The 18,276-nt window shown below is 45.7% G+C and overlaps 1 protein-coding gene across 1 annotated transcript in view; it reads right to left on the bottom strand.

The window, feature by feature from the left end:
- unc5cb (unc-5 netrin receptor Cb) overlaps window positions 1-18,276 on the bottom strand; it is a gene marked incomplete at its 5' end in the record, with an annotated part of 165,702 nt that overhangs the window by 40,317 nt on the left and 107,109 nt on the right. The window contains 2 exons of the mRNA XM_084159660.1: window positions 883-1,063; window positions 17,670-17,773. Coding sequence (XP_084015786.1) covers window positions 883-1,063; window positions 17,670-17,773 — 285 coding nt within the window. The remainder of the gene's footprint in view (window positions 1-882; window positions 1,064-17,669; window positions 17,774-18,276) is intronic.

Genomic DNA, 18,276 nt, shown 5'->3' with positions numbered 1-18,276 from the left:
TTCCTGCAGTCAGCATGCCAATGACATGCTCCCTCAAAACTTGAGACATCGGTGGCATTGTGTTGTGTGGCAAAACTGCACATTTTAGAGTGGCCTTTTATTGTCCCCAGCACAAGGTGCACCTGTGTAATGATCATGCTGTTTAATCAGCTTCTTGATATGCCACACCTGTCAGGTGGATGGATTATCTTGGCAAAGGAGAAATGCTCACTAACAGTGATGTAAACAAATCTGTGCACAAAATTTGAGAGAAATAACATTTTTGTGCGTATGGAACATTTCTGGGGTCTTTTATTTCAGCTCATGAAACATGGGACCAATACTTTACATGTTGCATTTATATACTTGTTCACTATAATTCATACACGCATAGTATGACTGTGGCAGATGGGATGCCTTAGTCACTTGTTGAGAATCTGTTTCTGTTTTGACTTTTCCCACTCTATCAGGTTTTGAAGTTTAACTTCTGTGTGACAGTGTTGAGGTTGTGTGTTCATGGAAGTGTCTGATGTTTCAGGGAAATGTGTGTAAAAGCACAGCAGGGGTCCTCCTTAAATACAGCTCTGACTCAGAGAGGAAAAGCTCCAAACTCCCTGATATACCTTCAGGCTGGATCAAGGTAGGGGAAGAAGTAGAAACAGGTATTTTTTATAGATCTTTATCATGTAAATCTATACTAGAATTGACACATTCTACTTTTTCTAGTAGGCCTACATGATTTAAATATTTCATTATCGCTTTCATTATCGCATCATTAACAGATCCAGGTGTAAAATAATGCAGATTATATTGTTCATATTAGGTTGAGAAATGCCCCGTGACAGGGTACTTGGTTTATAATGCTGTTACAGTTAGCATGTTGGGGTGAGAGTTGATTGTTACCGTAGACGATGACTGTTGCCGTGGTGCTCCGTCTCTTAGCGACGATGTTCTTGGCGACACAGGTGTAGTTAGCGGTGTCAGACAATCTGGCCTGTTTTATGATCAGGTTATGGTCAATGGTGATGTAGAAGTTACGGTCATCAGCAGGGTCTATGATCTCCTCATTCTTCAGCCACTCCACCTGGGAGGGAGGGAGAGGGAGAGGGAGAGAGAGAGAGAGGGGAGGAAGGAAGAGAGAATTAAAAAGACAGAAAGAGAGAGCAAGAAAGAGAGAAAGAATGAGAAAGGACGAAAGAAAAATAAAGAGAGAGAGACCATGAATAATGTTCCTCAGTGTGGAACAGTAGACATCAAAACTAGTCGGTAAGAGCAGACATGAAACTGGGACGGCACAGCAGTCAGACACGTTAACCCGATTTCCTCTGGAATAAATCACAAGGAAGTGTTTAAAGGGTTTAAAGACACTTTTCTTCTCTTTGTCTTCCATTCACCTCTCCAATAAAGCTCAACTTCAGGATTACAGCAACACTGTTTACGTCTCTGAGGCCTGAGTCTTTCTATAAAAAGCTATCATGTTCTCTTTTCATTTCCCCAGAACAGAACAAAGTAATACTGTATTGTCAGACAGCGAGAGGAAAGGAAATGCGTTGTTATTCGTGGAACTGCAAAGCTCCTTGACATTTCCTGATGAGTTTCAGTTTTTTCCAAATGATCCAGATATTGAACTCCTGATAATATCAGAAAACAGGGAACCGTATGGGGCTTTTATTAGACCGTCAATCACAGAAACACTTTTCTTCACCTCGTCCTCCTTGGGTGTGAAGGCTGGGCCTCAGGCAGAGAGACCGGTCCACTTTACACAGACAGACAGACTCACAAGTTTCAAAGACTTCTTCACACTTTTCCTCTGAATCCTCTAACTGTGTAGTCAGAGTCAGGGAATGCATTGAGTGCAGAGAGAGAGGAGACATCCTGTGCATTGTGCTTCCTCCTGAGAAGCAGACGATGCCAAATAAGGTCAGAGCAGGTCTGAGAGAGATAAGAAGTCTGTTTGGCTGGCCATTGTCAAAGAACTATTGGAAGACACTTGATCTACACCTCAAATAACTGAAGAAACTCTCCCATATGAACCCTGCCAAGCCTAAAGAATCTGGGGCTGCTAGTCTAAGTGACTGCAGTGAAATGACTGGAGAGCCAAGTAGCTGGTGTTAGAATAGGTGGGTGTACTGTAGTCTTCAAGTGATAAGACCTGTGTTTTTCTTCCTATTGTTATAAAACTAGCATCACGATGACTGTCTCACAAAACAAGATGGACAGATTGTGATACGTGTGAGCCTCGCAACCATCACTAGCATCTGCAGTGTCTGAAGATGACAGATATCACGACTACACCATCAAAGAGGGTCCTGCTTGTATAGAGCCACCTGCTTACCTGCCTTCCTGCACCCCTATCCTGCAACAACAATACAGAGAGACATAAGGCAGAGCTACTTTCAACACTCTAGGTAGCAGCAATTAACGCCAGCTTAAAACTCCCACTCAAACTGAATGCATCCGTCATAAACATAATACTACTCCAGAACAGACGCAGACTCGTGGTAACAGATTCACATCAAAAGAGAACGGAAAAACAATTAGCAGCAGAGCTTGGTGGTAAACCTCTGTATGCTCAATGTTGTATATCTCTGCTGATATGTTGCTTATGAGTGTTCTCCTCCATAAACATTTATCAGGCAAATCAATCGCATGGAGCACAGTGGTTAGTGTTCTCTCCTCTGCTGTCTGGCTAGTCAGTGAAATTAAGCCCAGGCTCTTGTCCTCCACAACACAACAATGCAATAAACCCCCTCTCATCCCATCTCATATCCAGTCCTAATGCAGCAGAAGACATGAAGACCTCCAGTGCCTTGTCTATCCGTTAGGATAGCATCTCATATCATTTATCACGGTGATACCAGGGCCAAACAAACAGCAAACAGAGACAACACAAATCTCCTCTCAACTCCTACAGAAGAAAAAGCTGTGTTTTTAACCCTGAGATAATGAGATTTCACTGATTACATATAGCTGAAGAGTCACTTCACTAGATGAGGGAGGATCTAAGCGACAGGGAACAGGAGATCTCAATATGTCTGATGAATGATATCTGAGAAATAACACTGTTGTCTGATGTCATAAACCAGCGTTTCCAAAACTCGGCCCTGGAGACCCCAAGGGGTGCATGTTTTGGTTTTTGCCCTAACACTACACAGCTGATTCAAATGATCAAAGCTTGATGATTAGTTGATTATTTGAATCAGCTGTGTAGTGTTAGGGCAAAAACCAAAACATGCACCCCTTGGGGTCTCCAGGACCCTGATAAACAGTCATAAGCATGTCAAGTGAATGATGATTGATTTGATAAGGATGACAGTCTGTGTAACAACTATTGGTTTCATTACATCTCATCTGTCTTAGTATCTTTGTCAGTGTCTGTTTGACACCTGTTGTGGCTTCATCAGTTAGTTGGTATAAGGATATGACCTGGTAGAGAGTGTAACACCCAACTATAACACCCAAAATAGTTTTACAACACATTCTGTAGAAATGCCATTAATCTAGTACGCATACCAATCGAGGTAAAGGTCTTGCGAGTATCAACGTGATGTGCATTAAATCCATCGCAAAAATTTTTTGCAACATAATGTTAGCAAATAGCGATGATGCCCGTGGTAATCATAAAACTCCACCAACGTAAATCAATAAGGATTACATATAAACCCAGGGTACGGGTGGCGAGCACAAGTGATTATACGCATCACTACATTTACTGAGGCAAACAAGCAAACAACACACACAAACAGAAATCTGTGGAAGCAGTGTATGTGTGTGTTTGTGTATGTGTGTGTTTGTGTGTGTTTAGCACAGCTGAGTGGTACACTGATTGGCCTGGGCCTAGGCTTGCTGAGACAGTGGTTATGTTATTTTGACCCTTGTTCTGATGGAGCTGTGTGTGTTCCCGTAGTGTAGTGAGTATGTGTGGGCCTCTGCGTACCAATAGAATATACACCCACCTTGCCTCACAATAAAGGGAACATAACCATTCAGAATATCTGTCTTAAATAGTGAACGAGACTGACAAATATGACAAGCCAGGCCAATCACATCACATGTGAAGATTCCCTATGAATATATCCTCTGTGTTTAAAAAAAGAAACGAAAGCCTGACAGTTCTAGTATTGACTGATCACCATTTTGGGCCTGTTCTCTCTCTGTACTGATGGATTGACAAAAGGGTTGGAACAAAGCTTCCAATAAAACAAACGAAGGAGATGAAAATAAGAAGAAAGAGAATCAAAGACATGATGGAGTTGATTGACATGATGAACATTTCCGCTGGAAACCATGACACATTGTTCTGTTAACCACAGCCTTTGGTATGTGAAAAGCCTGTTCTTGTAATGGGGATTGACAGTCGGCACAGAGAGGTGGTTATCTAATTTTGCACCAATCAGAGAGGCAGCCTCTCCAAACAGGCTGCGTTCAGAAGTCAAGAGCTGTTTTATGTGAGAGGGTAATTAAAAATTGAACAAAATAGTTTTTTAGCGCTGACAGAAAGAGGGAGGGAGAGGAGAGGAGGAGAGACGAGGAGGTGGAAACTCTTGTCAAAAAAGAAAGGCAAGTGTGTGTGTGTGTGTAAAGACTGCCACGGCTCATATTTGTTACTCAAAGTCAATGCACTGTTCACTCAATATGAGTCATTTGTACACTTTTACTAATATAATTATAACTAGTAAAAGTGACCATGGATGCCTATAAGAGACAATAACACATTTTAGAACCATAATGTGAGTGATCAAAATAACTCAAAAAACATTCAGACCCCCTGTCTCACACACTCACACACACACAAACACAGAGACGCTGGCACAGACCTTGTTACCGGCTGATTGGCACCGGCACATTCCGGGAGGTAATTGGCACAATTCTAGTCGTTAACGCAGGGAAATAGCCACATGTCAACTGTCATAAAGAGAGAGAAGGAGTCTTTCTGTCAGAGAGGAGAAAATAAACAACGAAAAAGAGAGACGGAGAGAGAAAGAGAAATAGAAAGAGAGTGGGAGAGAAATAGAGAGAGAGTGGGAGAGAAATAGAGAGAGAGTGGGAGAGAAATAGAGAGAGAGTGGGAGAGAAATAGAGAGAGTGTCACGATCGTTTATGGAAGATACGGACCAAGGCGCAGCATGATAAGCGTACATTTTATTAAGTACTTAACACACGACAAAACAACAAACAAACGAAACGTGAAGTCCTAGGTTACACAAAACAAACCTTAACGGAACAAGATCCCACCCCGACTAGTGCCAAACAGGCTGCCTAAGTATGGTCCCCAATCAGAGACAACGAGATACAGCTGCCTCTGATTGGGAACCACCCTGGCCAACATAGATCTAAACTATCTAGAACATCAACATAGAAAATAACATAGAAACTCCACACCCTGGCTCAACATTTAAGAGTCCCCAGAGCCAGGGCGTGACAGTACCCCCCCCACAAACACAACAGGGTAGGGGCCGGGTGGGCATTCCGCCTCGGAGGTGGATCCGGCTCCGGGCGTGACCACCACTTTCTCTCCACCTCCCCGTTGCGCCCCTGGTCTGGTCTGGCACCGCTGACTGGAGCTGGACCCGACGACGGTGGATCGATCTGTACAGGCTCCGGACTGGAGCCGCTGGCCGGAGCTGGACTGGGCACCGGTGGAGCGGATTGCTCTGGCTCCGGAGTGGATCCGCTGACAGGAGTTGGACCGTACCCCGGTGGAGCGGATTGCTCTGGCTCCGGAGTGGAGCAGCTGACCGGTGGAACAGGCACGGGCCGTGCCGGACTGGACACACGCACCACTGGCTTGGTGCGGGGAGCAGGAGCGGGCCGGACCGGGCTGACGACGCGCACCACTGGCTTGGTGCGGGGAGCAGGAGCGGGCCGCACCGGGCTGACGACGCGCACCACTGGCTTGGTGCGGGGAGCAGGAACGGGCCGGACCGGGCTGACGACGCGCACCACTGGCTTGGTGCGGGGAGCAGGAACGGGCCGGACCGGGCTGGCGACGCGCACCACTGGCTTGGCGCGAGGGACAGGAACAGGCCGGACCGGGCTGGCAACGCGCACCACTGGCTTGGTGCGAGGGACAGAAACAGGCCGGGCTGGACTGGGAACACGCACCACTGGCTTGGTGCGGGGAGCAGGAACAGGCCGGGCTGGACTGGGAACACGCACCACTGGCTTGGTGTGGGGAGCAGGAACAGGCCGGGCTGGACTGGGAACACGCACCACTGGCTTGGTGCGGGGAGACAGAACGGGCCGGGCCGGACTGTGGAGGCGGACTGGAGGTCTGGAGCGAAGAGCTGACACAACCCGTCCTGGCTGAATGCCTACTTCCACACAATACGTGTGAGGCATCAGCACAGCACGTACGGGGCTGTGCACTCGTACTGGCGCTACAGCACGTGGCACTGGCGCAGGATATACAGGACCGAGGAGGCGTACTGGAGACCACGAGCGTTGAGCCGGCACACCCCGTCCTGGCTGAATGCCCATCTTTGCACGACACGTGCGTGGTGCTAGCACAGGACGTACAGGACTGTCCCGGAACACTCGCGGCACAGTACGTGGCTCCGCATAACATGGAGCCTGCCCAGTCACACGCTTCCTAGCCTGAGTACGGGGAGTTGGCTCTGCTCTAACCCTAGGCTCCGCCAACCACCCTTTTAGCCCCCCCAATTTTTTTTATTGGGGCTGTCTCTCGGGCTTCCTCCTCGGCCAGCACCCTCTGCGTTGCCGCTGCTCCTCTATATAGCGCGCCTCCACAGTCTCCTCCCAAGGACGTCGATCCATTCCGGCCTGAATCTCCTCCCAAGTCCAGGATCCCTTCCCGTCCTGGATCTCCTCCCAGGTCCAGGCTGTCTGTTCCTGGACACGCTGCTTGGTCCTCTTTTGGTGGGATCTTCTGTCACGATCGTTTATGGAAGATACGGACCAAGGCGCAGCGTGATAAGCGTACATTTTATTAAGTACTTAACACACGACAAAACAACAAACAAACGAAACGTGACGTTCTAGGTTACACAAAACAAACCTTAACGGAACAAGATCCCACACCGACTAGTGCCAAACAGGCTGCCTAAGTATGGTCCCCAATCAGAGACAACGAGATACAGCTGCCTCTGATTGGGAACCACCCTGGCCAACATAGATCTAAACAATCTAGAACATCAACATAGAAAATAACATAGAAACTCCACACCCTGGCTCAACATTTAAGAGTCCCCAGAGCCAGGGCGTGACAGAGAGAGTGGGAGAGAAATAGAAAGAGAGTGGGAGAGAAATAGAGAGAGTGGGAGAGAAATAGAGAGAGAGTGGGAGAGAAATAGAGAGAGTGGGAGAGAAATAGAGAGAGAGTGGGAGAGAAATAGAGAGAGAGGATGAGGGAGGGAGCGAGAGAGAGAGGGTGAGGGAGCAAGCGAGAGCGAGAGTGAGAGAGGAAGACCATAATACATGCAGGTGAGTGAATGAGGCTGCCAGAAGGAGAGGGAAAGAGAGAAGGGGAGAACAGATAGAGAGAGTCAGATGGAAGAAGAAAAGAGGATTGAGAAGAGATAAAGTCATACTGTAATGACAATTTATGGTGTGGGAGGAAGAGTGGGAGAGGAGAGAAGAAGAGGACAGACGGAGAGAGAAAAAGAAAGGGAATATATAGAACATAGCTAGTGGTTCCTCATGAACACCTACTGCACTCTCAGATAAATGACCATGGAGAAAACTGGATTCAGGCCAGGGTAATATGTATGAGATTCAAAATCATACAATTAATTATTATCTCCTAATTACTAAGACTCTCTCAGTTAGTTTTTTATTCTTAACATGTGTAGATTAAAGGGATGTGAAATGAATATCAACTCTCTCTTCCTTGTGCATAGTATAGACCTAAATCTCTTACTTTTTAAGAGACAAAATGTATTGTTTTTAGAACAATGAGTACCGTATTCAAATCTGCTTAGAAGACAAAAAACATGGCAATTATGAACATACCGTTACTGGTTCGCACATACATGCGCACACACCGGCACGCCCACAAGATCCTGCATGTAGAGAAGAAGAAGATGATGGATCGATGTGGTTGGAGATGTGTTTGTGTGTGCGTGTAGCCTAGTATATGTGTGTGTGTGTGTGTGTGTGGGCGTCCAGTCAGAACACACACAGGCACAGACGTCCTCATTACCACTGGATGTCAAGGAGAAAGTGGAGGTCAGCTGTGTCAGAGCGGTTTGTCTTCAGCTCTAATTGTCTACTGGGTTTGGGTAAGCCACCTCCACTGCCCAAGACCCATCCACACTATCTCTAGTCCTGATGCTGCTGTCACTACCGCTCTCTGTCCCCTCTAACAGGTTGAGGGAGAACTGCTGGTTGAACCATGATATGTGGGTGGGCTGCAGAGCTCCTTGCTACAACACCCAACAACTATATCTTGTGAAATGTTGTTAGTAGTGGAGACAAAGATGTAGAGCAAAACGTTCCTTTGTTTTTGCATTTATACAAGACAAACCCATGGCAAGCCGTGGGTGGAAAGCACTGAAAATGGGCCGGGTGGTTGGATCATATGGATGGAAGGGAAAAGTATCACTGAGGGAAAGTATTCCAAATGAAGTAATACTGGATCCTTTCTGTAGAAGCCTGATTAACAGGTTGGCTCCTTCACCATGTGACTGACTGATCTCTCGGAGTAAACACCTGTGTCATTTATTCATATAGTAATGTATATTGGGCTCCCGAGTGGCGCAGTGGTCTAAGGCACTGCATCTCAGTGCTTGAGGCGTCACGACAGACCCCATGGTTCGATTCCAGGCTGTATCACAACCGGCCGTGATTGGGAGTCCCATAGGGCGGCGCACAATTGGCCAACGTCGTCCGGGTTTGGCCGGTGTAGGCCGTCATTGTAAGTAAGAATTTGTTCTTAACTGACTTGCCTAGTTAAATAAAGGTAAAATAAATAAATAAAATTAAATACATCTCCACTACACACCCAAATTACACACCTGGAGAACGAGTTACACAAGGTTACAGAATGATTATTCATTCACAGCGAGCTAGACAACAAACCATATGCCCTGAATCTGTCCTGACTACAAATATGGAAATATGTGCCGAATCAACGTGTATAAATATTAATATGACAGTGCTGTGGGTTTACTGGGTATAAAGATATACGTAGATGTGATGCCCTTCTACATATTTATGCAGAGGATCAGAGTGGAGTGGAAAACAACAGTACATCTGATATAGCCTGAATGAGGGGGAGTTATGGATATTAATATAATAGACGTTAGCCTGAGGTTTGTATTTGGTTAGTTCATTGTGTTGGCTGCTGTTGTCTGTTGTAGCCTTGCTCAGATCTCATTCTTGGCTTACTGAGCACCCTGTCCTGGGTGGGTGGTGACGTCCCTAAAGTCTTGATAGGCACCCTTCAACTCAGGCCTGCTCATAACCAATGTTCCCTCAAAATGTTTTTCGTCACTGAGCAAATTTCAGGTCTGTTGAGTACAACTTCCGGCGTGCGTTTATTGTGAACACTGAGGCTGTACCCGCTTTAAGTTAGTTTTAACAGTGTCCAAGTAGGCTACTGTGGCTATTTGATCATAATGTAGGCATGGCGGAAGTAGCCTACCATCAGAAACAATGGAAATACATGGAAATAGCTGTTCTATCATTCAGCCTAGAGTCTCAGCCAATGTGTGGTGTTCAATGTAGGCCTACCTTCTATGAGACTTTTGAAAAAAACATGCAGGGCTTGACATTAACCTGTTTATCCAGTTGTCCTCCAGACAAGGAGGTGACTGAAAATGTTGTTGTGTTTGATGCAAGAAACCACTTTACAAAATAAAATGCATAATTATTCCCATTCCATTATTACAGAGAAGCAGACAAATTATGCTACCCTCTGCCTATTGGCTACTTAGTTTATTCAAGCCTGTTTCAAAATAAAGCACTGCCCCGTTAAGACAAAAAAGAAAGCTCTTTACCTGACTCGCTTTTCAAAGATGTCTAGAAATGGACACGTTTTGTGCTCTTGTAGGAAGCAGTCACTCCCCTATTGCTCACTACAAATTATATATAACTGGGCTAATAACTCACTAACTAACAAAGGATATGAACAAATGTACAAATGTGCACACGTTGATACATGTAGCTCTCGCTTTGATCTCAAAACAAGCGCATCTACTCACAACCCCGCATGCTGTAAAAACAGTCCAGTTCAAAGCGAATGGCACAGATCCATATATGGAAATGGTCTATTTGCATATACTGTAGGCCTACTGCAGCTCTGATTGGTTATGGTGCACTGGTCTGTGTAGAGTACAGTCCTGAGTCGTGCCTGTGAATCCAATAGAATCCTACCCTTTTCTGCCTACAAGAAAAGCTCTTGCATAGTTAGTTTTGCATACTAAGTCCTTGCATAGTTAGTTTTGTTTCGGTATGTTGCATTGAAAGTGTCTAATATTGCCTTGATTCGATCACAATTCCCAAAGTAAAGGGAAACATTGATAGTGTTAACTAACAGGGAAAACTCTAGAAAGTTGAGTGAAGTTCAATCTCGTGCTTCTCTCTGCAGGCTGATATTTATTCTGCGCGGCAGTCCCCGGGGGAGCTGCATGCCCGCGCACGCACGCAGCTTAGAGGGAACATTGATCATAACCATAACCATGTCTGACCTACAAGAAGAGGAGTCATCCCCTCCAGGACTTGTAAGAGACCCAGGTGCTATACTACTGTACTGTGTTCCTCTCTTTCATCTACCTGTGACATTCCTGTTGAAGCCTTTACAAATGGATGTTTGTTCACGTTTGACTCCGAGACACAAAGAGAGCAACAAAGGAATGAGAGAGAGAGAAAATGAGAACGCGAGCCAGAGCCGTGAATCATACCCCAGGAACAAATCACGACTGAGATGATTGACAAGCAGCAGCCTGAAGGGTAGTCATTGGGTTGGTTGCCGTGGGGATTAGGTCTGGCCTCCTGACACACACTCTCCCCTGGGTCCCCCTAATGAACACACACTTCCTGTTCATCAACTGTTCCTCCACCGACCAGACACTCAGAAGGGTTTTTACTGTTGATACCCTCCACCCTCACCTCATCTCCTCCTCTCACCTGATGGTGTGCAGGGCTGCTTGAAGGGGGAAGCACTCTGCTGTTCACTGGCACAGTGACCTGACTGATGGCCTGTTGTGTACTTTACACCTTAGCCTTCCCTGTGAAGAGGGAACGGGGCTAAAAGTATATTTAGACTGATGAATACCAGTTACACAGCATGAGAGAAAACATGGAAACTGTACTGGCCAGGGATTCAGGCTTTTCTAGACTGGTACTGTATGTATGAAATAGACTGTAAATGATTCAGTGAAAACAATGAGCAATGAGTTCACTCATTTGACCATTGTTAGATTAATTTGAAACAAATGTGTTTTAAGACACATTTCCCAGTGAAAGTCATCATCCTGCTACTATGGGTGAGAGCCAACCTGGTGTTCAACCTTCCCAAGTTCTCCCATGTCACCCACCTCCTCCGCACTCTCCACTGGCTCCCAGTTGAGGCTCGCATCAACTTCAAGACCCTGGTGCTTACTTACGGAGCAGCAAGGGGAACTGCCCCTCCCTACCTTCAGGCTATGCCCAAACCCTACAACTCAAACCTGAGTACTCTGTTCTGCCACCCCTGGTCTCTTGGCTGTCCCACCCAAAAAAGATTAAGTAGCACTTGTCTTTTCCAACTAACACTGACTTGGCTGATAACCTCTTAATTGAGGTAAAATGTACTGACTATGACTGTGATATGTGGTAAGATGAATGCACTGACTGTAAGTAACTCTGGATAAGAGTGTCTGCTAAATAACTAAAATGTAAAAAATGGTTCTGTTCCCTAGTCCTCTCTCATCCCCTCTCCTCTCCTCTGCTCCTCTCCTCTGGTGTGTAAATCCATTTGGACTTAGGCATGGCAGAGGGGCCTCTTCCCCGTGGAGCACCAATGACTCGTTACCCATGATAACACGGCAGGACCCCGGCAGACGACGAGATGCCTGAATGAAAAGCCTGCTTCCATGGCAACAGACTCAGCAGCACGGCGGCTGCGCCGCGTCACCCCTGAACCCCGTCTTTATCTGGGGGCTGTGACAAGTGCTTTGAAGTGGAGCGAGAGACGGAGGGCAGGAAGAGAAGAAAGGAGAGAAGAAAAGAGAGAGAGAGAGAACGATAAAGCCGCATTCTTTCAGAAGGCAGATTTAAGTTGGTTTTATGAGCTGCTTGCCACATCTTCATGGTGTGAAAGGAGGAGACTGTGTGTCACTAGTGTGAGCTAGCCCTTTAGGCCCTCTGGGCTTTAATGAAAAGGCCTCACAGAGGTAATGAAAGGGAAGGGTCCGACCTCACGGGGTGGCTAGAAAGTATTTTCTCTCCTTCTCTGTCTCTATCCCCCCTCCTCCCTCACTTCTGGTCTGGTCTCTCTTGAGTGAGCTTTACAGAAACCATGAGAAACCAAAATGGTGGTCTCACCAAACCATTACTCCCACTAGAATAGCCTCTCAGATGACATTTTCCCTCTGCTCTTGATTAAGTACATTAAATATGTATGGGGATGGAAACACATGTAACAATGACTTTTAGGGTAGCCTGGTTTCTGTCTAATGTACTCAGAGCACACAGTAAGACTTATATAAATGACTCAACTGCTGTGCTATTTCAGAAACCTCAATCCCAGTATTTCAGTCCTCTCATGCCAAAGCCTCATTGGTAATGTTGGTGAGGGGAGCCAAAATAAATGTCTGCTGCAGCTTGTTTTCTTTGTGTGTGTGCACACGTGTGTGTGTGTGGACATGTTTAACTATACTTGTGGGGACCAGAAGTCCAATAGTAAACAAACAAAAATGTGACCAACTGGGGACATTTTGTTAGTCCCCACTAGGTCAAATGTTATTTCTAGGGGGTTGAGGGTTAAGGTTAGAATTAGTGTTAGGGTTAGAATTAGGTTTACAGTTAGGAGCTAAGGTTAGTTTTAGGGTCAGGAACTAGGTTTAGGGTTAGGGTTAAGGTTAGGTTTTCGGGTTAAGGTTAGGGTTAAGGTTAGGGTAAGGGTACGGGTTAGGTTTAGGGTTTAGGGAAAATAGGATTTTGAATGGGACTGAATTGTGTGTCCCCACAAGGTTAGTTGTGTGTGTGTGTGTTGAGTAGTTAGAGTGTGTGTTTGTGCCACTATCTATCGGTACATCAGAAATGAATGTGTAGCATCAGGGCTAGGTGTGTAAAGAGTCTGTGAGGCCTGAAGGATTATTCCTCCTCTGTCTTAACCCAGCCCCTGGAGGAACACATACCTACCCTGTGTCTGTGTATGTGTACTGGGGATTTTAATCTGTTTCTGTTTCTTTCTCACAACAAGAAAGTATGCTGCCTCACCACAGTGGGCAGAAAGTATGCTGTATCACCACAGTGGGCAGAAAGTATGCTGTATCACCACAGTGGGCAGAAAGTATGCTGTATCACCACAGTAGGCAGAAAGTATGCTGTATCACCACAGTGGGCAGAAAGTATGCTGTATCACCACAGTGGGCAGAAAGTATGCTGCATCACCACAGTGGGAAGAAAGTATGCTGTATCACCACAGTAGGCAGAAAGTATGCTGTATCACCACAGTGGGCAGAAAGTATGCTGCATCACCACAGTGGGAAGAAAGTATGCTGTATCACCACAGTAGGCAGAAAGTATGCTGTATCACCACAGTGGGCAGAAAGTATACTGCATCACCACAGTGGGAAGAAAGTATGCTGTATCACCACAGTAGGCAGAAAGTATGCTGTATCACCACAGTGGGCAGAAAGTATGCTGCATCACCACAGTGGGAAGAAAGTATGCTATATCACCACAGTGGGCAGAAAGTATGCTGTATCACCACAGTGGGCAGAAAGTATGCTGCATCACCACAGTGGGAAGAAAGTATGCTGTATCACCACAGTAGGCAGAAAGTATGCTGTATCACCACAGTGGGCAGAAAGTATACTGCATCACCACAGTGGGAAGAAAGTATGCTGTATCACCACAGTAGGCAGAAAGTATGCTGTATCACCACAGTGGGCAGAAAGTATGCTGCATCACCACAGTGGGAAGAAAGTATGCTATATCACCACAGTGGGCAGAAAGTATGCTGTATCACCACAGTGGGCAGAAAGTATGCTGCATCACCACAGTGGGAAGAAAGTATGCTGCATCACCACAGTGGGAAGAAAGTATGCTGCATCACCACAGTGGGCAGAAATTATACTGCATCACCACAGTGGGCAGAATTTGGCATGGGACGTCATAATGACGCCATTTTTTTGGTTTGAAACAGTTTCTTTTTGTAGAGGAATCCTTATAACCAGTTTTGCCCACTGGGCTTGTATCAATGCAAATTATTTTGGCTACTGCAGGTCAGCATCAAAGCATCGATGACGTCAGCGCAGGTTTTAAACCACCAAAACACATAAAAACTGGTGCTTTTAAAAACAGCCACTTATATACCAGTATTTTGTATTCACACAACATGATCATATTCTCAGGATTACGTGCCTCAATATTACATAAATCCAATCATTGGAAAAGGACATAGACAAGAAAAAAACATGAAAGCAGATTAATATTGTAAAAGGTGGAGGGTGTGGTGCATAGATGCCATTATGGATTAAATGTTGATAATCCCCTTTAAAACAGCACCAGGGTAGATAGAAATTGTTGTCCTCAGAAATCATTCATAATTCAACAGTAATACTACTGTGATTTTGACATACATTGCCGATAAACTAACCACCTGTAATTGCGTCGTCAAATGCGATGTTCAATCCAGCAACATGCAATGACCTTCCTATAGTAATGAAGGACCATTAAAAATACAAAAGCTTCTCCCAGGATCCAAGGTCCATTCCAGGTCAAACTGTGTGTGTGTATGTGTGTGTGCATGTGTATGTGTACAGTACGTGCATATGCGTGTGCGTGTGTGCATGCGCGCTTGCGTGAGTACAGTATTATGTTTTGTTTTTATTAGAATGTGTGATGTGAATCCTTGCGTAGTACCATCTAGGCCTGGAAAATAAAGTGGAGTCCATCAGAACCCATCTAAATGATTTAGCATAGCGCTGTAAGACATGGGCAGAATGGGCACAGTAGGCCACCGCCTCTCTGCCTCAAGTAGAGTAAAGTAAAAGAGCCACAGAGACAACTGACAAACCACTGGATCCAAACCCAACAACCCTCAATAGCTCTTCTCCCTCTCCCTCCCTCTCTGTCTCCCTGTGGCTGGAATACGACAGACCTTTCATCTTTCCTCTGCAGTGACTCTGCTACATATTTCTGCAGATGCATATACAACCACAAACTTGGGCCCATCTGTTTTTCCCTAGCCGGGTTCCTAAAGCATTTCTGTGAGAAAATGCCTGACAAACAGACAGGCGGAGAGAGAGGAAAAAGGCTCTCAGGATCAGTTTGGGTGTATTTTCTCATTCAACAGCTGTGTTTTACTTCAGAAAATAAGAAAAATAAGGGTAATGGACTGGTGTCTTTATTCAAGTGAGGTAAGCGTGTGTGATTAATTAATGACGCTGGGCACCTGCCTAGGCTTCCACTTCAATACAGTACCCCTCCCCTCCATTTTCATTCCGTACAAACTACAATCTGTCATGCCATCAGACTTCATGCACCTTCGTTGATGATGACAGAGATAAGATTGATTCTCTCTGCTCCGTCAGTTCACAGCTGTGTTGCTACAGTAACTGTAAGGTCCAGGTGAGCACAGGTGTGTCACCAAAATTGGGCTCCTGTTGAGTCTTAATTATCCCACTGAGCCAATGAGAGAGAAGAAGCTTGATTGGAATCACTCTGACCCAAACAGTTGGAATCACCAATAGAAAAAAAGATATTAGAGGAAGTAAGAAGGAGAGTTTCCAAGAGAGAGTTGGCCCAAACTTTTCTTTCCATTTAGTTTTGTCAGCACTTCTCACCGAGGATAAAGGCGATGCAGTTCCACTCACTTAACTCAGCTTTTCCAGGTCAGTCGCAGGCGTTTTTAGAGTTCAGACCTGAGAAAATCTCATTCCAAAGGACACTTATTCTCTCTCTCCCCGTCTCTCTATTTATCTCGCTCTCCTTCTATTTCTCTCTCTCCCCTCTCTCTCTCTCACACTCGGTTTCTACCTCTACTTCTCTCTCTTTCTCTCTATTCTTCACCCTCTCTCTCTCTCATTCTCTCCATGTCCCTCTCTCCCTTTCATCCTCCCTCTATCTCTGTCCCTGTAATCTATAACTAAGGCCTTTGAACTCACCACAATGTTGAATGGAGGGGTAGGGAGAGGTGCTACTTGACAGAGGGAGGATAATACACAGTGGCCATGTTTAGGAACCCTGCTCTTATTGCAGATAAGTACACATTTCCCCTCCCTTAGCCACATTGTGATGACTGACCAACCTTCAGGAAATACCCACACATGGCCTTGAAAAGCCTGGTGAGGAAGCAGAGAGCAGTGCTTATCTGTGCATGAGACTGTGTGGAACAACTCTGTAATGTCATACAAGAATGACTGAGACTACTGAAGCTACAGAACAAATGGTGTTTTGACATAGAGAATTTGATAAATAATTAATTCTTTAATTTTTTACTTTAACCCCTTTTTTCTCCCCAATTGGTAGTTACAATCTTGTCTTATCAGTGGAACTCCCCTACGGACTCGGGAGAGTCCAAAACACGACCCTGCCAAGCCGCACTGCTTCTTGACACACTGCCAGCCACACCAATGTGTCGGAGTCAGCTTGCAGGCACCTGGCCGCCACAAGGAGTCGCTAGAGCACGATGAGACAAGGAAATCCAGGCCGGCCAAACCCTCTCCTAACCCGGACGATGCTGGGCCAATTGTGCGCCGCCCCATGGTTCTCCCAGTCACAGCCGGCTGTGACACAGCCTGGGATCGAACCCGAGGCTGTAGTGGCGCCTCAGCACTACGATGCAGTGCCTTAGACCGCCGCGCCACTCGGGAGGCCAATACATTCTACTTCTATTTATTGGCATTGCCTAATTTAGTTCAGTAAGGCATCCTGAAAGGTACGCATATCTGAGACAGAAACAATAACATTTTAAGGCAGATACGATACAACTTAATCTCAAATCTACCAGGCCACTTAAAATATACACCTTCTTAAGATTCTAACAATTACTATTAATACATGTTATATTCAAATAAGCCTCCAGGAATGTGGTTCATGGTATTAGCCATAACGCATTAGGAAGCATCGCTAATTCAAGGTGAGGAAGTAGCTCTGCTAGACCTCAGATCAGGCCAATTCATTTGGCTAATCTTCCCTGCAGGAAGTGCACTTGAAGGATTTCCTCTGACCGAATAGGTGGGTAAAAAAGGGACACAATGAGGCCGGAAAGCATTGTGTTGTTGTAAAAGTTGTACATTTTATTGGTTTGTCATGTTGATGCGGCAGAGCCAGCTCTATTTGTTAAGATCAGGAGTAAGGAGGGGAGCTGGAGTTGCCATCTGTTAGGGAGGAGTAGAGACCTGGTTAAGACGTGAGGTCCCAGTGTAGCTGACATTATGGGGCCACAGCTTTAGGCTCTGCTGCTTACAGTAGCTCCAGCCTGTAAACCAGCTAAGGTTATTTACTTTACTTCATTCATTCGAAGACAAAATACCAGTAAATCACTGTAGATTTGAGCCATAACCTTTGACCCTTACCTCAGCAGCAGGGATCCCTTCTGGTGGGCGGCACTGAAGAAGCACTTCCTGTTCTAGAGACACTTCCTTTCCCAGAGGCTCCTGGTCAAATGTCTTCCTGAGATCTGGAGAAAAAAAATTCAACAAACCATAAATAAACATTATGTAACATATCCCTCACGTTCTACACATGATGTATGTAATAATGAGGATGGGGGGATGCTGAATTATATCACTGATGTCTTTTGATTAAAAAAAGGCTTAGAAGGTTGTAGACTGTCGTTCTCACAGCTAGCAAATACAGTACTGCATAGGGCCAATAGAGCAGTCTCCGTGAGAAACAAAGCTAGACTTCTCTTTCTCTCTGTCCTCTCATTCCACAGAGAGCCTGAAGAATCGGAGGTGGACGGCGGGGAGCTGCTGAGAGAGGGATCACTCTCCCTCCTCTAATAAAAAGCCAATATTTCTCCAGTGTGTGAGCCTGATGGAGTAGGGCAGGACGGGACGGTCGGGGCGGAGGGGGGAGTTGTGGAGGGGGGAGGATTAAGGTGAGCGTCATGCTACACTGGAACCCAAAGCTCATAAGATATATATCATCACCTGCTGGGACACGGGCTAACAGAGGAGC

Source organism: Coregonus lavaretus (genome assembly GCF_964263955.1).
Source record: "Coregonus lavaretus genome assembly, chromosome: 4".
Lineage (NCBI taxonomy): Eukaryota > Metazoa > Chordata > Actinopteri > Salmoniformes > Salmonidae > Coregonus > Coregonus lavaretus.
This window is presented reverse-complemented; position numbering and strand designations above follow the sequence as displayed.